The sequence below is a fragment of the Oreochromis niloticus genome, linkage group LG7 (assembly GCF_001858045.2).
Source record: "Oreochromis niloticus isolate F11D_XX linkage group LG7, O_niloticus_UMD_NMBU, whole genome shotgun sequence".
In the NCBI taxonomy this organism is placed as follows: domain Eukaryota; kingdom Metazoa; phylum Chordata; class Actinopteri; order Cichliformes; family Cichlidae; genus Oreochromis; species Oreochromis niloticus.
The window spans coordinates 43,876,568-43,902,147 of NC_031972.2; the positions used below are offsets into that span (position 1 = coordinate 43,876,568).

Sequence of the window (25,580 nt, forward strand, 5' to 3'; positions counted from 1 at the left end):
CGTTGTTCGTTTCATAGCTGGCTCATTAAATTTTCTGAAAAATGTGTAATGTATTTATAGAAATATATATATAACAGAAGATTTGTGTAAAAATGTCATATGTATGAAGAGTTTTAATGCATAAAAAACTCCATACTCTTTTAGTTCAACTTTAATTTACTTGTTATAAAAAGAGCACACACACACTCACACACACAAACACATCTATCTATCTATATACATATACTTATATATGATTATATATATAAACTTCTTGTTGTTTCATTTTCTTTCCATCTTGGGTTGGTCCTAACTGTCGGTTGTCCTCGTAGGACATGTCCAGAATGCCCTGTGGCCAGTTAAAACCCAAAAACAAACTAACATTCTGTAGCGTTTAGTTTTTATTTTTTGCTTTATTCTTTTCCAAGCAATTATCTCTGTGGGCAAAAAGCTGAAATAATTCAGTTGAATTATTCAACTAAAAAAAAAAATTAAAAAAAATGCCACGTTCGTCGTGACGTCACCAGCAGCCGTCAGTCGACGTCGCAGACATGGAGGAAGTGAGAGGTGAGAGATTTACTCCTTTTAAACTGCCTGAAATGACCTCTTTCACAGATACATACTCAGCTAGCTAACGGCAGATGTTCGTTTACGCTGCGTGATGTCCGGTGCTGCTCGGTAATGTGACGGGAGGCTCGGCGTTATCCGAAAAACCACCTCATTGTTTCAGCCGGCGTTTTGACTGCTTTACGTGTGGCTCACTGACCTTTTCACTGTGCTGTTAGCACCTCAGCCACAAAGATGGAGTTTGGTATTTTTCCCCCACCGCATATAAAACCTCTACTTTCAGCTACATTTGTCTGAAACCGGCAAACAGAGCCTGCCAAACGTAAAGCTGCTTACTGTGTGTTTCTGTCCTGTGAAGGCTGCACCGTCAGCTGCCTGGTGTTCTGATTAAAAATGTACCCCCAGCAATCCGTTCCGCTTGTCTTACTGGTTTAGCGAAGCAGGTAGTTATTAGAAATCCAGTGAAACTTGTTTATTATAGTTCAAACTGTGATAAGACAGAAAGAGATTAATGAGGTAAAGATATATATATATTTTTTAAATCAATCAACTCAATAAAAAGTATTATTAAATAAATTAACATCATGTAAAAAGCCGAATATAACACAATAAAGATCTTAATAAATAAAACTATGAGGTGTAAGGTAGAGACGATTTTCCTGTACCTACATAAATCTAATGTATTTTAATATTTTTATAGATGAGTTTAACTCAGGTTTTTTGATTGATTGATTGATCATACTTTATTCATCCCGAGGGAAATTGGGTTAAGGCTGCCAGCCGTGCCAGCGCCGTCTTACCCTTCCGACCATACATACATTACACAAACATCACATGGGGAAGACAGGTCAGAGAGGTATAACATGGAAAAGCACAACATGAGGAAAGATAAGGAGAAAAAAATAACTCCCCCCAGACTGAGCTCCAACAGGGAGATCAGTTTGAGAACAGAAAAAAAACCACCTCTGCACATAGCACATGAAAAAAAACTCTTAATACACCAAAGAAACACATGACAAGCAACAGGGGTGGGTAAAGGGTAAGAGACAGCCAATGTAGACAGTACATCCGGGCCTGCAGCCTATGCGCTGGTCTCCATGATCCACCGTCAGCATCGGAAGGGAATAAGCGTCGAAGGCGTTTGGAGGGGGGAGGGGGGATGAGTGTACATCTGCATGTATATATGTCTGTGTGCGTGTGTGTGTCCAGAGTTCAGCTGAGACAGTGTCCTTCGCCCTGCCAGGCTAAGTAAACAGTCTTCCAGCCAACCCAGGTGGCCTTGCATAGAATGGGAAGAACAGTCTCAACACAGTCGTTATCAGGGTGTTTTGTTCAGCTCCAGCCTTGAGACCGCAGCTGGCGCCGAAGGGGTATCCGCATGAAGTGATGGTGGTTTTAACTTTACTGCGAACAACTCATATGAATTTCAAAGCTGTTCTAACAGTCCAACACTGGTCACTCAATCTCCCGTTGGGGAGCCGCGAGCTTCTCCATGATGTTATCAAACTTACGCTCCGTGGTGTTGTCATTCTTGTGCTCAAAGAGCCGATTCTGAGAACTCACGACCGCAGTGAGCTTCTCCAAGATGTGATCCAATTTGCGCTCAGAGGTGTTATTCCGAGCGAGCCCCTCCAGATGTAATCCAGTTTGCACTCAGAGGTCTTGTTCTGAGTATTCACGGCAGCCGTGCGGTTCTCCAAGATCTTATCCGTGCTGCACTCAATGAGCCCATTTTGAGAAACTCGTGCCTCGTCCCATCGTTTCAATCCCAGCGGGCAGCTTGTGGGGGTTTGAACAGCCGGTTCCGCTTCCTTAATTCTTCGATAAGCCAGGGCCAAGCCAGCTCCGATCAGCAAGAACCCTGTTACCATGGTTCCGAATAGGTAGATATCTTCAGCAGTCAGGCTCACCCGAGCCCAGACTTCTCGTTGAGAAAGGGGTGTCAATTGCATTCAGGGACCAGTTGATCAAATCCATAATTCCTCTTTTAGGTTTTAGAGAACAGACTGTGAGAGAGTGTTCTCTCTCTGATGATTTATCATAAAAACTGATCAGTCTGATGATGATATTTAAAGATGGCTTGTTATTTGAATGATCTTAGAGCAGTACAGCTATCACCATTAAAAGCTCAACATGTCTCACTGTGTGTGAAGATGGAAACCTGATGTGTTACTGTCTCAGTTCTGCTGCTGATAAACTGGCTGCTGTGTGCATATGCACCTGTCATTAGAACATTAAAGAGGCTCATACTGGAGTTTTGTAACTCACTGTATGTTTTTGTTTTTTTGTTTTGTTTTTTGTAATATTTATATACTTATTGCACATTAAATGTTTCCTCCTCAGTGTTTCCCCTAACCTGTGCTGTGCAAAATTATGCATGGGGCAAGGTTGGACTGGACAGCGAGGTGGCCAAGCTGGTGATTGGCGGAGATGCACTTGCTGTTGTAGAGGCTGATAAACCTTATGCAGAGGTAAGGCCCAGAGATATTTGGGGTACCTGTTGGAGGGAGGGTGGTGAACATTTAACACTCAGTATTGAAAACGTGCAAGCATGCATGTGATTCATTCTTTAAAGTTAAGGAAACATAATGTTTTCAGGTTTTCTGATATCTTGAGACCACTATGCTGGAACAGAGCTGGAAACTTTGTTTTCACTCTGGTTTTCTGGAATAGATTTGAATAAAATTATAGGACTCCCATTTCTTGAGATAGCTATGTTTGAGTCGCTTGAGCTTGTTTACACTTACTGTCAGCACTGAGGGATCTTTAACATTTGAATTTAGCTCTGTAGTCTTATGTTACCGTTAATGATAAACAACTCATCAGCCAAGCAAAAATAAGGTAATCATTTTGGTTTTAAATGCAGTCGTGTCCTAGCCTGTCTTGGCATTGGCTCAGTGCTGTGCATGCCTTTAATAAGTCTGTCTTTATTTAGCCACAACAGCTTTGCAGTGTTTGTCATAAAGGTCATTAGTTCAGGTTACGATAGTGCTGATATTTTTACATACTGCGGACCACATCACGTGGTTGTTCACATTTTCAGAAGGATGGCACTGATCAACACATTATGTGACATGTCTTTTTGTTTAACTGACTTTTGGTGTTTTATTTTGTTTTGTTCTTTTTAAGTGACTTGTCCCAGTCTGTCACCATATTATTGAACTCTTCCCACAGCTGGTGCTTTTTTTCCCACAGACTTCCCTTTATAGTCACAGTCATTGCCCCCTGGTGGCTAGTAAAAACAACGCAGATTTAAGGTACCTAAGGCGTTACGTTTCAGACCTGGGCCTCTAATATGAATAAACATTCACACAAAACTAGTTAACTGGCTAAATTATCCCAGGGCTTCCCCTTCCCATTCACATAAAAGGGGTGGTCTTGGCATCACCTGACCAATCTAAAGGGGGCATTTCACGGGTGGTATGACTTCTTTTTTTTTCACAGAAAATGGTCCCTATCTGAGCCACCTACTGCAGAGGTGTTATCAAATGGTTCTCATTGAGAACATATAAAATATACTATATGAGTATGCAAGACTGCAAGATATGCTGTAGAAAGTTATTAATCTGGTTATTTAGTGGTAAAAGTAATCATTTTAATTCCAGATATTTACACATTAGAGTCCATTTAAACTTTAAAGCTACACAGCTTGATAAACAAGATGTGGAAACCAATTCAGTTAGTCACGGATCAAAGTGAAATTAATTGTACTGATTGAACAGGTATTTTCTGTGTGTTTTGTGTTCTAGAAGCAGTGTAAAAAAGATTTAGCATCAAATTATAATTAAATACAACTATATTTGATTTTCTAAATCTCTGAATCATTACACACTCATTCTGTGATATATTCCGCACAGCACACAGTTTGTGCTTCATTCAGTGGTTTTAGGCACGGCTTAACAAGCAATAGAAAACAAATTCCCCCAGCAGACAATCTATTAAACAACCATGCTGTGAATAAAAGACTCCATAAAAACGTCATTGATTCCAAATGGAAACTTTGGAAGTAGCCTGATTAAATATAAAAACACTATTCAACCTTAGTGTGCTGTCAAATTTGATATGAAGTCAGGAAGTACAGTGTAGGTGTCTAGTTTTTGGATCATCTGTTTGCTCACTGACACATGACTTTGACAGAGCTTGTCCTTTATTTACAAACTGGAATAGCGCTCTGATCCCGTAGATTACACTCTCATAGTTTGGATTCCTTCCTTTTCACTGACTATAAATGACCATGGTTTGGAGTATTGGATTAATTGGGTCCATGTATAATCGCAGGCTTTTCTCTCAGTCAGCAAGACATCTGGGGCCTCTCATAGGAGTTTTAGAAAGTTTCAAGGCAGATAAAAAGAAAATAAGGCGAGCTGCAAAACTGTGTTTTTTATTATTTATTCAATTATATTTACTTAAGATTTAGTACTTAGGAAATGTAAAGTGTGCCCACTTTTGGAACCTCTTGCTGCAACACCAACTGGAATATTTCTAAATAAAGTAAATAAAGTATGAGCTGTTATTCAGCTGAAAGCTGTGCTGTATTCTCCAGCTGTGGATGGGCGCTCACCCAAAAGGTGACGCCCAGATTAAGGACAACAGGATCGCACAGACCACCCTGGGCCAGTGGATCGCCCACTTCCCTGCCTGCCTGGGCTCAAAGGTGAAAGACACCTTCCAGGGTCAGCTGCCTTTCCTCTTCAAAGTTCTCTCGGTCAACACGGCTCTGTCAATACAGGCCCACCCCAACAAGGTGAGTACACAGACTCCCACACCTACTCAGAGTTCAAGTTCTGCTGAAGCTGGCTCATCATTGTGAACTGGCTGAAGTTTATGGGTGGAGGCAAATGTCAGCTGCTTTATCAAATGATTTATCAGGAGAAGGCATTACTCAAATCTACTCGTATAGCATGTAGTGATACTAAACTCATTATAATTTGAAGCTTTTTAGGACCAAGGACATACTTTTTTCCTTTGTATGTGTATGAAAACGCATGTTTTTTTTCTATAATGTTTTGGTCAGGAATTAGCCACTCGACTACACACTCAGTTTCCGGAGCACTACCCAGACACCAACCACAAGCCTGAGATGGCCATTGCTCTCACCCGCTTCGAAGGCCTCTGTGGTTTCAGACCAGTGGAAGAGATCCTGGAATTTCTTGAAAGTGAGTTTTGGATTTTTTGTGTCAAACCAAAAAAACCATATTCTCTGCTTCAAATGGTCATAAAACAAAAGTAATCTGTGTGTGTTTATTTGTCAGAGGTCCCAGAGTTCCATACTCTGGTGGGTCACGGGGCAGCACAGGAGCTGCGGGCCAGCGTGGGAGATGCAGACCGTACGAGCCAGGCGCTGAAGAGGTGCTTCACCAGGATGATGGACTGGGAGAAGAAGGTGGTGGTAGAGAACCTCAACGAACTGGTGAAAAGGGTCACGGAAGACGGTGAGAATTAATTCGTTTAAATGATTGTCGACAGGTTGCACGATGTGTGTGTAGATATGTGTCGTTTAACTATTACACATTTCTGAGGCAGTTTTATTGTAAATTACACAAAAATTGAATGAAGGCCACTGAAGGCAAAAAAATTATTTTGAAAATGTTTTATTAAAAAGAGTTTAATTTACAATAATAGATTCTTTAAAAGATCTATACTATATTAAATGAAGAGAAAACACTGACAATTGCAGAGTCAAAGTCTGATTTGCAGTATTTGTTTTTATAGCCAAGGATAATTTTTAAAACTAATCTCTTAATGTGCAATTTTAAATGTATGTTCTTGTATACACAGCTTACAGCTATCTACTGTTATGTTTGTAGTTCTGGCCACATTTTAACCAGGACCTACATGTTGAAGATCGAATCTGTGTGTCAGATTGGAGTAATTACTAAAATATAAAGGCTAAGAAACCTTTGTGTGATTCTGTTGTATACTGGCATTGGATTGGAAGGTTTCTCATTAGCTAGTGATAATATTTTTAATCTTGACACCCTCGGGCAGTCAGGGCAGATGGCTGCCCCTCCCTGAGCCTGATTCTGCTGGAGGTTTCTTCCTGTTAAAGGGGAGTTTTTCTTTCCCACTGTTGCCAAGTGCTTGCTCCTATGAGCAAGCATTTGACTTGAGGCGTTTGATTTAGCACTACATAAACTGAATTGAATTGAAAAAGTATGTAACAGCTGAAAAATTGTGATATCCGCTAACTTGAAGCATTTACTAAAACAATTGCTGAAGAATAAATAATAATTTGAGGGTATTTGTGTTAGAACAAATAGCTACAGTGAAAGGGTAGGATCCAGTTGTGATTGTGTTGCAATTATACAAAAATAACTTTAAAACACACGGAGAAAAATAAGAGCTCAGTCTGATCTTATGTTTTGCTAACACAGTCCTGCCTTGGGATGTTTGTGATCCTTGCAGCTGCAGCTGGAAAGGACACGTCAGGCATCAATGGTGACCTGTTGCTCCGTCTCCACTCTCAGTACCCTGGAGACATTGGCTGCTTCTCAATCTACTTCCTCAATCATGTGGTCCTGAATCCAGGCCAGGCCATGTTCCTGGGAGCCAATGAGCCTCACGCTTACCTTTATGGAGGTCAGTAGATAGTAGAGATGGACCGATCCGATATTACGTATCGGTATCGGTCCATCTCTAGTAGATAGCATTTACATTTATAAGATTCTGGCACAATAGAGCTCCAGATTCAGTTGAGTGAGCGTGAGTGAAACTGTTGACTCTCCAGCGTCGCTGCAGTTCTTCTGTATAACAGAGCAGCAGATACGGCTTTTAAGAGCTAGTATGGGATTTGCCAATTTGATTATGCCAAGACTGGCTTCTGTCTGTCCACAAGACTCACTCGTCTTTCTACAGTATTGGTCAGAATTTTAGTCAAGCTTACAACACACTCATTACCTAATGTGTCACATTTGTCATTTTACAGTAAATAACCTGTAAATTGGGACGGTGCATAAGCTGGATGAGATATTATGTCATAGAAGTGCTGGGTCTTTAATCCCAATCATAAAAATAAACAATGTTTTTATCCATCTTCTGTTACTCTCAACGTCACGTCCACTGCATCTCTACCACAAATCTTAAAGTATAGATCATAAAGTCTCAGAACTGCAGGCCTCTGTAGTTTTGAGAAAATGCTACTCAAATATTGAACTACGTTCAGCTGCAGATTAATGCACAGGGAGTTTTTAAAGGAGGATTATGCATTTTTATTATTTTACACTGAAGAACCTTGAAGTATACTAAAAAGCTTGTGACAGAGCAGAATACGTATTGTTGTACAGTCAGAGATGTTTAAACTGGAATCTGTCCAACTGCTGGATGAGAGACTCTGGAGAGGAAGCTAAATTATGTCAAAGACTTTCACAGGAGTGAACTAATCAGTCTGCAGGTAGGGAAACACAAGACAGGACGTGGCCTGCTAGCAGCTAATGAACTTTCACAAAAAGTGGGGTTTGTCTGACAGTAAACGGTAAATGGTGTCTGTAGGTGTAATAGGCAGAATAAATAATGTTTTGGGTGTCACTAACATAACCAAGTGGCCAACTCCAGTAAATTCTGTGTGTGTTATTTGATTCCTTAAATGAGTTGATGTTAAATACATCGATTTAGTTATTTTCAGCAAATGACGTGGAAGCTAGTAAAACTGCCTCATCCACTGGGAGCAAACTGCAAAATGCTGAGAGCCAGCCTTTTCTTTTCTTTTTTTTTTCTTTTTTTTACCAGAAATGTCGAGCTTTGGTGTCATCTTCTTTGAAACATGAAGCATACTCAAGAGCTTCTCTGTGAACTCAGCAGTCTGTGAAGCACTGATTTACTGCAGTGTCTTTGTTAGCAGCTGTCTCAGCAGAATAAAATGCAATCCGGCTATGAGATGCGTTGATGATGTGTTCAGCTCATCTTTATCTCTAGAAAATTGCCCTGTCCTGCTGTTCACCCACATGAAAGCATCTGAATCTGTTTAACATTGCAGGATTGTCTGGGAATTGATTTTAATATTTGATTTTCTATTTATCCACCCATTTAGACTGTATTGAGTGCATGGCCTGCTCAGACAACACTGTGAGGGCCGGACTGACACCCAAATACATCGATGTTAACACGCTCTGTGAGATGCTGAACTACAGCCCCGCCCCTGCCTCCTCGAAAATCTTCCCGTGTCTTCAGGACCCCTCTGACCCCTGTGTGTCCATATACAACCCGCCCGTGCCAGACTTCACTGTCATGAGGATACAGGTTAGAAAATTGTATAGTTGATCTCATCTTTAAAATAAAACCTTGTCATTTGAGAAAAAAACAACTAACTTTACGTGATATATTGACATTATATACAAATTAGCCATAACACTGTGACTGCTGCTAGTTAAAGTGAATAACGCTGATTGTCTCTTTATCATGGCATCTGTTAGTGAGGAGATAGTGAACATTTTGTCCTCAACGTTTATGTGTTTCAAGTAGGAAAAATGAGCAAATGTAACGATGTGAGTGAGTTTGACAAGGACTGATGGCTAGATGACTGGGTCAGAGCATCTCTGTAGCTCCTGTTGGTTGTTCCCCATCTGCATTGGTCAGTATCTCTATCAAAAGAAGGCTTTTGGCCCAAAGAAGGAACACTGCTGAATAAGCGACAGGGTCATGGACAACTAAGGCTCATTGATGCATGTGAGGAGTGAAGGCTGGCCCGTGTGGTCTGATCCAACAGACGAGTAACTGCAGCTCAAACTGCTGAAAAAGTTGATGCTGGTTCTCATAGAAAGACATCAGAATACACAGAGCATCACAGTTTGTTGTGTATGTGGCTGCATAACAGCAGACCAGTCAGGGTGTCCATGCTGATCCGCATCAGAAGTGGACCAAGGCGCAATGGAAGCAGTGGTCTGGTCTGATGAATCATGTTTTATTTTCTTTTACATCACGTGGATGGTCAGGTGTGTGTGAGTTGCTTACCTGGGGAACACCTGGCACCAGGATGCATTATGGGAAGAAGGAAAGCTGGTGGAGTGTGACGCTTTGGGGAATGTTTTGCTGGGAAACCTTGGGTCCTGCCATCCATGTGGATGTTACTTTGATGTGCACACCCTTTGATAGAAACAGCATTCTCTGCTGGCTGTGGCCTCTTTCAGCAGCATGATGCTCCCTGCCACAAAGCAAAAATGGTTCAGGAATAGTTTGAGGACCACAGCAATGAGTTTGAGGTGTTGACTTCTCCAAATTCCCCAGATCTAAATTCAGTCATTCTGTGGGATGTGCTTAACAAACAAATCAATGGAGGCCCCCTTTGCAACTTACAGGACTTAAAGGATATATTGCTAACATCTTGGTACAGATACAGCACATTTTCAGAGGTCTAGTGGAGTTCATGCCTCGATGGGTCCGGGCTGATACAGGGACCAACACAGAAATTAGGCAGGTGGTCATAATGTTATATCTGATCAGTGTATATAATAACCAGTTTAGTTTAAAATGTAATATTTGGCATATTGTGTTTTGTTTTTTAAAAAGTTAAACTTTTACTCTCAATCCATGTTTACTCGGAGTTGATATTATAGAAAACTTCCTTCCATCAGTCTGCCTTTGTGACGCTTTGACACATAGTTTGTTGAACTGATAGAGTGCAAAAACAAATTCGAAAGAAACGTGAGTTTCATGTATTTTCATGTATTTTCCAAAGTGGCTTTGATTATTTGAGTTTAGTTTTTGTAAAACTGCTTAGTTTCACTTTAGTTTTTACTAGTTTCAGTATTAGTTTTAGGGGTTTGATTTAAGGAGTTAAAAATTGATCGTGCAATACAAACACAACACTTTTTGAAGGCAGCTGATTCAGTTATGTGACTCTAACAATCTGACCAAATTAACCCTTTCACACATCGAGGTCACTACAGTGGACAGCTATGCAAAGGCTGTTTTCTTGTATTTGTGTCAGTGTTGATGGTATACTTGCACATAAACCAATACATTGGACACTGATGTGTCACTCCATACCCTGCCGGTCGTTTAATGTTACTATAGGTGTATGACGTGTTTCATTGTAATTATTGTTATTTAACTCTGTCATGCATGAATTATGACAACCTCAATCAGGATTTTTTCTTAAGTATTTTTATTCATCTTTTCATGCCTAAAGATGAATAAAAATACTTACGAAAAAAATCCTGATTGAGGTTGTCATAATTCATGCATGACAGAGTTAACAAAGACCAATGAAGACTCATGCTAAACTTAACTGATTTCAGGAAGTTAGGTCTCAATTACAGACAGTAAAGCAAAAATAGAGAAGTCGCTTAAATCACCTTTCTTCCCCCTGTTGATGATCAGTCTTCTTAACCATATCTACATGCCTAAATACACTGAGGTGCCGACATGTGACTGATTAGATAAGAAGCAGTTTAACACGTGTAGTTAACTGTCCGGAGAGTGTATATATTGTGTACAGTGTCATTTTACTTTGTTCATGTGTCTAGATTTTATTTGATTCCAGTTCAGCAAAATGGTTTTTCATACCTAGCTTTAGTTAATGATAAACCATTATTGATGTTATTACAACACCTGTGATTTTAATACTGTTAAAAAATACACGTCTACAGTTAGACCTAAACTGAAGCAAATGTCTGAAGTCACAAAGTACACATCATCAAATTTAGAAATCTGCACATGAGGCCACAGTTGTTGGTAAAACTGGATTTATATCTTATTAATCAGCAGGTGGTGCTCATGAGAAGGTCCACAGTGAGAGGAATGAATTGAGTGTAATGGCTAAAGCAATTAAAAAACGCAAACGCATGCTGATTGGTTGATTAAGGATTGACGACACACTCTTTGATTGACATCCAAACTGTCATTGGACTATTGCGAGCACCACCTTTGAACAGGAAGTCTAGAATGTTTTCTTTAGTTTTTTAATTTTTGTTTTAAATACCGACTCATTGTCACCCTTCCATCCTGCAGATCCCAGCCTCAGTGAAGCAGTACAATATTGCTCCAGTCGACAGCGCCAGCATCCTCCTGGTTATTGAAGGTGAAGCCACGGGAACGTCGCCTGCCGCTCTCTCCGACCTCACACTGATGCGGGGCAGCGTCCTGTTTGTCTCAGCCAACGAGAGCGTCTCTCTACACATCACCTCGCAGTCGGGGATGACCCTTTTTCGAGCCTGCTGCCTTCTGTAGTTGTGGGTCTGTGGTCGTTAAAGCTCATACTACCCGTTTGTTTGTATTTGTGATTTGAAGTGTCGAGGTTTGTCCTTGTGTTTTAACTGAGCTTGATGACTCGTGCACTTTTTACTAGGTAGTATAGAAGCTAAAGGAGCCTTTAGACCCAGTTTATTGACGCTCATCGGTACCTGCTGCTCCCCTTTAACCCCTAAAATGTAACATGTGGCCCTCTCCGCCACCTCCAGCACTCTTCTCTAGCTTTAAACTCCAGTTTTAATCCAATGCTGAAGGATTTAATTGGTTCTTACCCTTTTCGTGTGTGCAAGTACAACTCATAAAAACAAAAAAGATTAGCACATCCAAAATTCTTTATAGGTGCTGGATAGAGGGCAGAATAAAAAGTAAAATATGTCTGTTTAGTTGCTGTTTTGGTGTTTAAGGTCCTTATTTTGCTCAAAAATAGAAATCTGAACATCTGCCGCCCCAGGACAAGTGAAGAACATCCAACATGATTAAAAGTTTTCAATTAGCTGAAGGCTGAATGTAAAAAATGTTGGTGATAACTGAAAACAACATCAAGTACAGTTTATTTGTCAATTTTTTTTCCTGCATGTTATTTTATACCCTGAATGATGAAGGTGACACACACTAGCTGTAATGAACCAAACAGCAATGGAGCATTGTGGGGGTGATGTTTACTCTTGTACACTTCACCACCACTCAGTGCTTTGAACAGCCAGACAACTAACCTGTTGAGGACAAAGCACATCTGTTTTATATGCCAGCTGCTGCGTTCCCCCAGGATCAGTGTTGTTATTTTAACATTAGCTCAAACTGGAGAATATCCACCTTTCAAACTTAATTTTAGGCAAAAAAAAGGAAACGAAAAACAGTAAAAAGTACATAGTGTGATACTGAGATGCCTGTGCATGTTTTAGAGCAGTAGCACTCTCCAGAGCACCTTCTGTGATTACTATATCAGTGCTATAAACCAATCACAGTGAAGCTAAGCCTGCTGAGTGTTACTGTTTCTGTTACCAGCGCATGTTTTACAGTCTGGAAACATCCCATCAAAGTGGTGAAAACTCATGAGTATTGAAAATGAATGAATAAAAATAAATAAGAAGCGGGCATGAAGAGCCATTTCCATCTCTGTCCCATGAAGCATGACGATGTGGCAACCATGTAGGGGTGTAACAATTCTGAGACCAAAACCAAAACCATGATACAAACGTCCACCATGCTGTGTCAGGTACAGGTAGGTACTCTGGGATTCACGTAGAGCAGTTAAAGCATGCTAACTTTATGAAAGATGTAATAAAGATTGTTCAAGTAACAAGCAGGGACACCTGCTGTTTGTCGACTAGACATAAAGTCCAGAAGTGCTAGAAGTGCAGACTTTAATTAGTGCATGATGCAAGTTAACTGTTGATTTGAAGAGTTTGCTCAGTCACCCATAACAGGTGGGAGTACCCCTCCCTGACAGGGCGTGATCTTCGACTTTTGTATGTGGGCTTATCTGACAAAACTAACAACCAGAGCACTGTGCAGGCATGTGGGCGTTAACCTGAAAAGAAAAAATACTTCTGGTGTTTATGATATCATTAGCCACACTCGGCCACACAAAAAGGCAGCACAGATTTCAGCAGCAATTAAAGTACAATGATTATTATAATTATGACTGTAATATAATAATCTCTAAATTCTTTTGAAAAACACACAATTTTGGTTAAGCATTGTGTGAACAGTATTTGTATGGACAATGATTCATTCCCTTTAATGTTTCACACAAAACATGAAGTGAAGTGTTTGTACGTCTCTGCAGTCTATCTAACGAGACAGAGGAACATTGTCAATTCTCTCCTGATGCAACTACAGTCAGAATGGAGGACATCATTACAGCTTACAACATGTCAGTGTACACATATGACCTTGGAGGGAGCCAGTGTGTACATGCGTGTGTGTGTGAGAGAGAGACTGGGCCTGGGGCTGGGGCTCGTGGAGCCTTGGGCCCTGTGGGACATGGTCATGGAGGATGGGACGCTACCCCTCCCTACAACTTCCCACTGGTCATTGCTGCCTCCAGTGGGATGTGGGTACTTGATGGTCCAGGGCGTGCAGGTCGATGATTTGTTGTGGTTGCTTACCCACTTCTTTGCTTCTTTTTCTGATTTCAGGCAGTTCTTATCATTTTGGGGCATGGGGTCCTGTCCTCAGCTTGTGGTGGGATGGCTGGCATCTGGCCAGGTCAGCTCCCTGTTGCATCTGGTCCTCTGAGTCTCGTCCCTTTGGCGATGGGGGATAAATCTGTGGCCTCACTCTTCCTTCTACGGGGTTGAGCACACAGTTGTCCCTGGGTTGTGTGGTCTCGGGTCTTTTGTTTGCTCCTGGCTAACAGGGGATGTTACTGAGAATTGTCATCCTCATTATCAAGAACGTTTTGCGTTGTGCTAATCTGGATGTATCAAATAACTTTTACACTGGACATTTTCTTCTTGGGAAATCAAATGTGTTTGGGACAACAGCTAAAGCTGCCGGACTGGACGGGTATTGAGACTGTCTGAGGGTATATAAAGCCGAATGGGTGAATTTCACTCTGGGGTGAGGTCAAATTTTGAAATCATGTCACTGTGACATGTTTCCAGCTATTGCCTGTATTCCTCATTGTCCTGTTAGCTGTTAGTAGCATAGTAACTTGAAGTGTTACATTAGGAAGGGTATCTGGCATAAAAACTGTGCCAAATCAAAAACTCAGATCCATCTGCTGTGGGAGCATCTTGTGGAAAAAAAGAAAGCAGCTGTAAATACTTTATTCAAGAGTTTCCAATGTGCATGAATTCACGCAAATATCTCACAGCAATACTTCACTTTGTCTTTGGTGTGAACGCAATATTAAAAAAAACAAGGCATGAACCTTGTAGTTTGGGAGAATTGTTACACCTCGAGAATCATAAATGCATACCGAGTCAAACATCTTGTTTGTCAACTAACAATTAACTAAAACTGCTTTAAGGTACTTATTGTAATTTCCTCTGTTTTCAAAGGTTTTTTTTAACACCTTTTAAAGTTAAATGAAGCTTTCAGCAGAATATAAATAATTGATCGGCATGACTTTACGTCAAAAACATTGATATATTTTTTGTCGAAGAGATATAAAGTGAACCTTAACCAGGGCTGGACGGCAATTTTGTGTAATACCAATTTGTACCACAAGATGGTGCATCAGCGTAACCTTTGTTTAACCAGGCAAGCCATTAGAACATTGTTTGTACAATGGCATTTACTGGTGAAATACTGCCCCCTGGTGATAAAGGTTTTAGTTAACATTTGCTGCAGTTTAATTACAAAAAGTACCTTTAAAAGATTTTTTTGTCTTTTTGTACAGTTGTACAACAAAATGCTGCATTGAATTTTATATCTTATTGTATTGGAGAAAGATTTTTTTTTTTACTGTTGTTTGTAACGATTAATCAACACGTGACGATACATATGAAGTAAATGTTTATTATAATAGCCAAACAGGTTTCTTTTCCTAAAATATAATCTCTTTTGGTGACCACTTTACAACATGTTGGTGCAGTAGTAATAGTAGATTATTTCAGTAATGGTGCAAACTTCTGTGTAACGTTCCGGTTCTAGTACCAGGGTCGATCTGAATTCACTCAGTAATGATGTGCGTTTTCTTCTTGTAGTAGTTTTTATAGGCTCTCAACTCAAATATTCAACGATAGGTCCTCTATCAGCCTGCCAACCTACCACTGAACATGTTTTTCAGAGTGAGTGAAGCCCTGTTAATGCTTTATTATCACGCTTGTGATGTAGGTTGATTGTCCCCAGTGCAGATGCGGTAAACCTTTATTTGTTTGCTATTTTTAAAAAAAAAAAGAAGAGTATTAAGAAGGATGTGAAGTTATTTTTTAGATCACTTTTCTTGATTACCTCAAATCATCCTTCTGTAGCTCAAAACACTGTTAACAAATCATCTCTTATTTGCCATGTTTCCATGTTATCTTTGTTTTGTGGAGTACTGTATTTAACGTAACATCTGATTTAATGATCACGCACCTTTTTGTTGCAGATCTTGCTGTAAGTCACGTTTTCATTTCAATACTGGACACCTGAAGTTTGTGGTTCTTTTTTCCTTACTGTAAACTAATGACTTTCAAATACAGGTTGGGAGATCACTGCGTTTTCTTTAACCTTTTATGGGAACATTTACTAGAATATGTCTGTAGTTAGGGCATGGTTGAGTATTTTTGAATGTGGTGATGCTGTAGCATGGGACTGCAGAGAACATGTATGTAAAAACGGTTTAATAAAGCCAGGTTCTGTTAATCGTATGGTCTGAACTTGTTTCTTATTTCCTGCCTCTGGAGCATGAACATGAACACCACACACAGACTTTTACAGCCCCCCCTGTGTGACAGTACTGTATTGTAGCAAGTATTTCTATTATATCATATCATAGAAATGTTTGTTATAACACAATGTCATAGAGTGGCAAATGTGTAGCAGACTGGGGCACCTGATGATGTTCTCCACAGCCTGCCTGGAAAGATCGATGCCTTAAGAGAAGGGTGTGTCTGTTATGCTCTTGAGAATATTTGAATGCGCAGCAGGTTAGACCAGGACACGCTTATGAACACCTCAGTGTCAGCCCTGAGGAGCGAGAGGAAAGGGCGGTGTAGGCATCTCTGATTGGAATGTTTTACATGCTAGTGAGCAGAAAAGAGCATGTAAGAGTAACAATCTGGAACAGAGTAGAAATGCAACACATTTATTAATGTCAAATATAGCTTTCTATAGAACACATTGAAACATTAAGTATATAAAATTTCTTCTGTCATAAAACTGTAAGCAAATGTCTGAATATAATAATGAAAGTAAAGAGCTTCACTCCCATTAACCCTACTAAATATATACGGTCCAAATACAGATGAGCCTATGTTTTTCAGAAAGGTGTTTGACTTGCTACCGGATGATAATGACTCAAATATAGTAATAGCAGGAGATTGGAACTGCTATTTAGACCCTTACCTTGATCGGCTGTCATCACGCCCTCCCCCAGAGATTGCCTCTGTGCGGCTTCTGAATAATCTTTCTAAAGCTAGAAATTTAGTAGACATTTGAAGACTTCAACATCCCACTGATAAAGATTACTCTTTTTACTCTGGCGTCCACAAATCCTACAGTCGAATTGATTATTTTTTGGTCAGTTCAAGCCTTATTTCACAAATTTCAAATTCCAGATATCATAATATTTTGATTTCTGATCACAGTCCCACATCTATATCATTAAGTCTTAGTCTGCCTAAAGAGAACTATTCCTAGCGTTTCAATCCAACCCTTCTCAGTGACGAAAATTTTATTAAATATATTACACCCAAACTCAAGGATTTTCTTGACTCAAATGACAACGGAGAGGTCTCTGATTCAACACTGTGGGAAACATTAAAAGTTGTAATGCGTGGCGAAATTATTTCCTATAGCTCAGCCCTCAAAAACGAGAAGATGAAGCGACTTTCTGAAATTAATAGAGCCATTCCTCGTCTAGAAAGGGCTTACCAGAACTCTAAATCAGCGGTCCCCAACCCCCGGGCCTCGGACCGGTACCGGTCCGCGAGAGTTGAGGCTCAGGTGTGAAATGTATGGTTTTCAGGGTTTTTATCGGTTTTCAGCGTTATTTTGTTATCGTTTTTATCGTTAACTCGGTTTTCCTGGGTCTTTTCACGTGTGTTATGAATAAATCTTCTTTTTTTCGGTACCGGCACTAGTTTTATTTTGTTGTATTTATCCGCGACACCGGTCCGTGAAAATATTGTCGGGCATAAACCGGTCCGTGGCGCAAAAAAGGTTGGGGACCGCTGGTCTACATTCTTCTTCTATGGTAGCAGCCTGGGCAGAGTAACACCCAACTTTAAACTGCCGCCATCTGTTGGCACCAATGACCGTAGAAAACATTATTGCGACAACACGTTTTTTGGGGAAAATAACAGAGATTGAAACTTGACTGATAATTTGTCCAAGTTGAAAAATGCCCTCCTCCAAAAATATCATGTGACAACCTCATTGCCTTACAGAATCATGACGTCACGCACATGTAGAATCTTACCACCACTTTGATCCTTTGGTCCTTTGATCCTTAAAACCCATAAATAGCGGTGAAAAGCAATGACTTTTAGTCCGTTTCTCGCAGCATTGATGTTTGCAGTATTGAACCGTTCTCCAGAAAAGCCTTTTGAAATATTTGGATCGTTTGCAATAGTCACTGTTTCCAGACCCAACATGTCTCAAACAGAAGCTCCAAAGGGACAAGAAGTTGACCCCTACGCTGTTCCCTGGGATCAGCCACTAGACTCTTACCTCTCCTCTCTTCCTTGGGGTGACCAAGTAGAAATAGAGGAAAAGTGCTTGGAAGAAATGGAGGATGAAACGCTCACTGACACAGAGAAGGTTAAGTTATTGATGGAGGAAAATGAAAGAAACAGCGCTGAATTAATAAAGTTGTCCTACCAGCTTCAAGAAAAGGAAGCTATTATTGAGGAGAAACAACAGGATCTCCGAGACATGGACAAAAAGAACCAGGAGCTTCAAAGAAAGCTTGATGAAGCTCTGCGACAAAATAAAAAACTTGTCCAAGAGAAGAAACATGAGGACATGAAGAAGAGAGGGATGGACCGCAATCTCCTAGACGTGGAGTTAATGTACAGTATCGAGAAAAAAAGGCTTGGTGACACACTGCAAGCAAATGAAAAGCTTCTACAAGAGAAAAGGCAACAGGAGATCAAACAAAAAGAAATGGATCGCAAGCTTCAGAGCATCAAGCAACACAATGAAAGCTTGCAAGGAAAGCTTGATGAAGCTCTGCGACAAAATAAAAAACTTGTCCAAGGGAAGAAACATGAGGACATGAAGAAGAGAGGGATGGACCGCAATCTCCTAGACGTGGAGTTAATGTACAGTATCGAGAAAAAAAGGCTTGGTGACACACTGCAAGCAAATGAGAAGCTTCTTCAAGAGAAAAGGGAACAAGAGATCAAACAAAAGGAAATGGATTGCAAGCTTCAGAGCATCGAGCAGCACAATGAAAGCTTGCAAGGAAAGCTTGATGAAGCTCTGCGACAAAATAAAGAAATCCTCCAAGAGAAAAAGCAGCTGGACAGAAAGCAGGGAGACATGGAGTGCCAACTCCAGCACATGGAGGGAAAAGACAGGATGCTGCAGGTAAAGTTCGATGAGACACTGCAGAAATATCAAGAGCTGCAAGAACTTCATAACAAAATGAAGTACAAAGTAACTGAGCTGGAAGGAGAAAATGAAAAACTGCAAAAACAGGAGGCAACATCTAAAGTACTGAAAGAAAGGTTGGAAGAAAAACAAGCTGAATTAGAAGAAGTGGAGAAAAAATGCAATAAACTGGAGCAGCAAAATACAGAAACAATCGAGGAGTTGAAAATCCTCATCCTCGAGAAAAAAGTGCTCATAGAAAAGCAGCTGGAAAAGAAGAAAAGACGCTTCTTCCGCTTCTTCCAGAGGAGGGACACTCCTTCTTTCACTGCTGCCGATGTCACCTCGTCTTCCTCCACCTCCGTTCCAACTTAATCCCCCCCCCTCCCCCCTTTAATTACTAACACCTCTCCCATCCCCCCCCCCCCCCCCCCTTTCACACTCACCCCCCAACCAGTCCCGACAGTTGACTGCCCCCTCTAGAGCCTGGTTCTGTCATAGGTTTCTTCCTTTAAAGGGAGTTTTTCCTATCCACTGTCGCCTAGTGCTTGCTCAGAGGGGATTGTTGGGGTTTTCTCTCCTCTATCCCTTTACCTCCTTTCTTCCCCTTTACTCCTTTCTCCCCCCACCACCCCCACTTTTTTTTCTTAATAATATAACAATAAAAACAACTGGCTGCATTTTAAATGTGTCACATCAATGTCTTTCTTCAAGAATACAAGAAATGGGTAATAGCTGCATGTGTGTTTGTGTGTGTGCATAATATGCATACTTCATATAAATATTGTCTATAACCTAATTATTTTCTGTAGTTCAAATAATTAAACAATTCAGTTACATAACACATTTGAATTTAGATTTTATGTACTGTATAGCCTGTATGATAAATAAATATTTACCCAATAAGTATAAAATCCAGGAAGCTACACAACAGGGGGGGGTTCTTTACAAACACAAGTCTAACTTAGGTTTCACACTGTTAAATTTACACAAAATGTCAGAAATCTGCACTGTCATTAAACCTAATTTTTCATGATTTGTTGGGTTAATATTCTGAGGCCCAAAAAACAACTGGCCATTTTTGGCTACTTTTGATTTTACATTTGTATTTCACCTTCAAATTGTTTTTTTGTTTTTTTTAACCTTGCCTTGCTTGGTATCATTCTTTTCAGAACAACCTCACATGTCTGAATTTACAGTTACTTTTTCATTGACATACTGTATTAACTGATCTGAAATCACACAAAAACATAAAATCCTAGTAGGAGTTATATTTTCTTTTTACTGTAAAAACCACAGACATGTTTAGTAAATTATTTTCATATCTTGAAATGCAAATATAAATGGTAAATTTTTAAAACTTATGGAAAAATTTTGTAAACAATGAAATTATATATAACTATTCATCTAAAAATGCAGCCAATGCATCAGGCGTTTTGTTTTTTTGTTTTGTTTTTTGTACAGCCATTTAAAAACACTACTTAACTAAAACGAGAGAACAATCAGGTGTCACAATAAGATGCCCCACAAATTATTTGTGCCAGTAAATAAAAAAATGTCCGCCACAAGACAGAGAAAAACACCACAGGGAGAAACCTGCAGGCCTGACAGCAGGTGTATCACTCCCTCTGTTTTCCACCTGGAGACAGTGTTTACACTGCATTCTGCCTATGTGACATTCATTAGTGCCCTCACTGACACACAAAACGATGACTACACAACACACTAACCACACAAGTTAACACAACACACCAACTATACACTAAACGTCACAAATCTCTAACATCTCAAAACTCGCTCTCCCTCTCTCACTTGGTTGCTCCCTCTATCTCGCTGCCGTCACTTCCAAAACTTTCCCCTCTTCCTAACCAAATCCCACTGTTTGCCATTTTTCTTTTTTCTTTTATTGGTCAACATGATACATTTTTCTTTCTTTACTGTTTACGCGCTGTCATTAGAAAAGCTTTTATTTTTCAAACCATGACAATAGTATTTAGAAAAAAGCATGGCTTATACATATTTTTTTAATCATAACTCTGGATTTAGCAGCCTGTCATTAAAATTTAAAAACTGGTGTATACTTTGAAGTCCAAACTTTCAACACAAGCTAAAATAGAGACTCAGCATGGCTGCAGCTTGTTGCTATGTCAGCTTAAATCAGTCACGTCATTTGGAGGTGGGTGTGTCCGTGGACCCCAGAGGGTTAATAACACTCACCTTCATTCCATTTCCACAGTGCAACAACCAACCACCTGTGTGAAATTTGAAATGTCCATGGTGTTGATTCAAAATGTGCTCTTGCACAATTATAGGCATCGCTTACTACTGAAAACAAGAAAAAAAAAGCCGGTCCGCGCTATGGGCTGAACCATTTGTTAATGTTCAGTTTTAGAATTTATATTCAGTGTTTACTGTAGCTAGGCTCAAACTGTTAATGCTGCCTTATTTTAATAAACAACACTGCCATATGCAAAACTAGGGTGGCACTTGGAGTGGGAAGAGCTCATTTAAGGGTGGCACATCCCACCCTTCTTGATCTGCCCTTGGACAGGTCCTCTATAAAGTGAACACCGTGGAATCTGGTGCTCTTCACTCCGTCTACCGTGACACCAGCAATGCTGAGCAGGAGATGGACAGCCTCGGTCTTCCTAAAGTCAAAAATCAGCTTTTTTTGTTTTATCAACATTGAGACACAGATTCTTGTCCTGGCTTAGCATATGTGACAGCCGCTCCATGTCCTCCCTGTATGCTGCATCATCATCGTCCCTGATGAGTAGCACCACTGTGGTGTCATCTGCAAACTTGATAATGTGGTTTATGTTACATTCTCGGTCTACCAGTGATTGGAAAACAACAAGCGATGTGACACCCCCACTCACCCACCACCCAAGAAAGAGCAAAAACAGAGTACTTTTCAAAGTGCTATGCAGCCATTTATTTACATCGGCAGTGAGCAATGCCAAAAATAACAAACAACAAATCCCTAAACATTCCTAAGCGTCCCTAAAAAAGAAAAAAAAATCCAACCAAAAGACAATTTACTTACCTGACCTTCTAAGTGAAAAACAGGAGAAAACTGAGTCAACAGTTAACAATTTATTAAGTTTTCAGACAAAGACACTAAGTAACACTTGGAAGCACAGACTGTTTGTTGGGTGGTGGAGGCTAGGAGAGAGGGGACCAGGGGGTTGTCATCACTACTGGGGTGATCAACCAACTATTCAATCCCAGAACAGGAATGAATTCCACCCAATGACTCAGCAGGCGCTGGACTCCAGTAAGACACACCTAGGTGTACACACCTGAGAGAGAGAGAAGAGAAACAAAAAACCCACAGCCATCCTTTGGTGGGAGGAGTCCCACATAAATCACAAACAATCACAACATTGACTCATCACATGTTGGAGCTGGAGGTGCAGTCGTGGGTCAGCAGCGTGAAGAGTAGCGGGCTCAGCACACATCCCTGGGGGGGGGGCTGTGCTCAGTGTGATGGTGTTGGATCTTATATTTCCAACCTGTACTGTCTGGGGTCCATCAGTAAGAAAGACCAGGATCCTGTTGCAGGTGGAGGTGTTAAGTCTGAGCAGGTCCAGCTTGCCGATCAGCTGCTGGGCAATGATGGTGTTGAATGCTAAGATGAAATCAGTGAACAGCATTCTTAGGTGGACGTTGCATTGATCCAGTTGTGATAGGGCTAGGTGGAGTGCCAATGAGATCGCATCGTCCATTGTCTTCGAACTGCGAGGCTGTAGCTGTCTTTGGTACAGGTAAGATGGTGGTGGTTTTAAAGCACTTGGCACAACAGCTTGACTCAGGGAGATGTTAAAGATGCCCGCTAGGACATCAGTCAGCTGGTCAGCACAGGCTCCGAGCACACGTCCGGGTATATTGTCTGGTCCAGCAGCTTTGTGTGGGTTGACTTTAGTGAGAGTCCTTCTCACACTGGCCGTGGACAGGGACAGCACTTGGTTGTCTGGCAAGGGGGTGGCCCTCTATAGTCCGTCTTGCATCCCATTTAAAGAAGTGTGTGTTCACACTGCCCCTGGATGTCCTGGCCTCTGAGGTTAAGGTGTACGGCTCCTGGTTGTAAACTGACCAATTTATCATGGCAAAGGCTGTGGTGGAAAAAAGATAAGAGGCTGATTATAAAAATGATCAATGCACGCCTTATGACCTATACAGCATGTACAGATAACACAGCTAAATGGGTGTGAAATTGTGAAGTTACTTTTGAAATAAAGCTATTTAAAGTCAATTAACTGTGACTATAATAATAGCAATGTTAGCCAGCAAACAAAACGTTAGCACTAATTAACATAAGCTGCTAGGTGATGTTACTGTTTCAAGTTCTGTCATTGTTTGACATGTAGGGCAGATATTTTGGTGACACTGAGATTAGCGAGACACTAAACAGCAGTGTAACATCAACGCTAGATTAGATGTTTTCTAATCCGATAAAATGACATTATTCCTGTTTATAGAAGATGTTTGTCATCTGTTCGTTTGACTGACAGGAACAGGAAACAGTGGTTGGAAATTACTGTTGGTGTTACATGAGGGTAAAGGAGGGCTTTAAGCACCTGGGTAAAAACTGGACCCATGATGAAACAGTACAACAAGTACAAAATATTCTTCAGTTTTAATATGTGACCATACTGTGCAGACTGCTGATGAGTTACACCGTTACATTTCATTAATCATTGTTAAACTAAAGTGTTAAGCAGTTACTTTATCCTTTCACTTAAAATTTCCAGGAAAAACACTAACTTGGCTACTTTTGTGGTTATATTTGATATATGCTGGTTCACTACTTTTGCACTATAATGCTGCTGCTGACACCTTGGTTCACACTGACAATTAGAAAAAAGCTGATGGGAAAAGAAGGATGGAAAATGCCTGGAATTTAGTTACACTTGCAAATACTGCTGCCTCCAAACTGCAAGCATCAATAAAATGTTACGGTATTGTTTTCTATATCTGTGGATATCATTATTGGTAGTTTTCTTGAAATAGAAGATCTTCATTAAAAAAAAAATCGCTGATAACATTGATGAAGCTAGCGCCCAGCCCTACTGCACGTACTGCAAATATAAAACTGATATATACTTACATCATGAAGCAGTTGATGTCTGGTTTCCGACAAATGCAGTAAAGAGGTGCGTTCTCCCCCTCCATACCAGTGTTCTCAGGCACTGGTACATAGTCAGTGTCAGACACTTCACTGTCCTACAACATACCACATAGAACCACATTAGAAATGACATATATGTAGACATGCTAATTACCTGGCTAAATGGATGCAGTAACAAAATGTTACTCAGCTACTCTAGTTATTAGTTTCCAGTTGTGTGCAGTTGCTCCAGTCTTACTGACAGTATACTGTTTCAAACACCAGTGCCAACATTTTAGTTTTTAAATCTTAGTATGCTTCTGGACCAAGACTTGTGGCCTGTTGATCGGTAACTTATTGTCTGACTACATTAACTACAGTTCATAAACATCATTCATTTTCTCCTACTTATTTTATTCAGGGTGCATTCCAGCTGTCATAGGGCATAAGTACACCCTGGACAGATCGCCAGGCTGTTGGACAGTTATTAGAGAGACCCAGACAACCACTCACACCTACAGCCAACTAACCTAACCCCGCGCATGCCTTTGGAGGAGTTCAACACCAGTCTGGCCGAATCACAGATAAGCAGGGTGTCTGGGCTGCAGAGCACAGCTGTGTCAGAGACTCTCTACATCAATGTAGCGTTAAGGATGCGGGCCAGGACACGTCGCATAAACAACTCTACTTCCGGTGGGAAAACTAATTAAAGGAAAAGTCGCACTAATAACACCTACCACTCACTTTTATAAGCATACACTATGACCACTTCCACGCAGTAACGTTGTAATAAATATAATCCCCGGTAAAGTCAGTTAGCGAACACTACTGGCATGTAATGCCAATGACGACCATTTCACAAACTGTAGAAAATGCTCAAAATGTTGTCGGCACCAAAAGTGAAGGGCTGACAGTTGAGCTTAAATACGAACCGTAAGCGCTAATGTTGGTTAGCATCAGCTAAAGCGAGGAAGTTTGACACTTGCAGAGGCTGTGAACGCAGAGAGAGCTTAAAAATGCATTGTGTTTTTTGTTGTTTAGTTTATGTTTCGTTGCTTTGATTTGGGATTTTTTTTTGCATTAAGATGTTGCACACAAAATTAAAGATATAACGGTGACTTAGCTGCTCGTTGGATAAACCCATGGACCTCAGAAAAGATCAACACTACTCGGATGTAAGCACCAGTGTATAACACAATAGGCAAAATTACGCTTGCTAGCCTTTCCACATCATAGGCTTCGCATTAAATAAATATTTTTCCAAATACTCACCATGATCTGAGACCGTTTAAATATTTTGTTACTCCGAAAATATGGCAGTATGAAACTAAACTTTCAGCCTAACGGGTAACGCAATGCTAAGATTTACACGGAAACGATCAGCGGAAATCGTTAAAGTACTAATGAAAGATGGCGCCTGTGTGTTTGGCATGCCGTCAACCGCTCTTTTTTACCTGTTTGATTTTATTGTTTTTAGCTAATGTTGTGCAACATGTCAGTTCAATACTGTCGTATGATCGCCAGACTTTATTGGAAATCGGCTCATCCA

At 40.4% G+C, this 25,580-nt stretch overlaps 1 protein-coding gene and 1 long non-coding RNA gene across 3 annotated transcripts; one reads left to right on the top strand and one right to left on the bottom strand.

Moving 5' to 3' along the window:
- Nucleotides 1-403: 403 nt before the first annotated feature.
- Nucleotides 404-16,030, top strand: mpi (mannose phosphate isomerase). The gene is made up of 8 exons (XM_003455374.5): nucleotides 404-546; nucleotides 2,890-3,017; nucleotides 5,090-5,290; nucleotides 5,561-5,702; nucleotides 5,799-5,978; nucleotides 6,952-7,125; nucleotides 8,573-8,781; nucleotides 11,491-16,030. Exons 1-8 carry the CDS (start codon nucleotides 531-533, stop codon nucleotides 11,707-11,709), a joined length of 1,269 nt encoding a protein of 422 aa, XP_003455422.1. The 5' UTR covers nucleotides 404-530; the 3' UTR covers nucleotides 11,710-16,030.
- Nucleotides 16,031-21,829: 5,799 nt separating this feature from the next.
- Nucleotides 21,830-24,947, bottom strand: LOC109202915 (uncharacterized). Of its 2 annotated transcripts, none has more exons than XR_002062914.2 (3): nucleotides 24,776-24,947; nucleotides 24,032-24,147; nucleotides 21,830-23,036 (listed from the first exon to the last, which is right to left on the bottom strand). It is a non-coding gene; the product is annotated as an uncharacterized LOC109202915 (long non-coding RNA). The 2 variants fall into 2 exon arrangements; XR_002062915.2 differs by lacking the exon at nucleotides 24,776-24,947 and adding an exon at nucleotides 24,562-24,757.
- Between the last annotated feature and the right edge of the window lie 633 nt (nucleotides 24,948-25,580).

Bases quoted from the DNA above. Each gene is read 5' to 3' on its own strand.
- mpi (XM_003455374.5), top strand. The intron at 3,018-5,089 runs GTAAGGCCCAGA...TGTATTCTCCAG, and splicing joins CTGATAAACCTTATGCAGAG to CTGTGGATGGGCGCTCACCC. The intron at 7,126-8,572 runs GTCAGTAGATAG...CCACCCATTTAG, and splicing joins TCACGCTTACCTTTATGGAG to ACTGTATTGAGTGCATGGCC.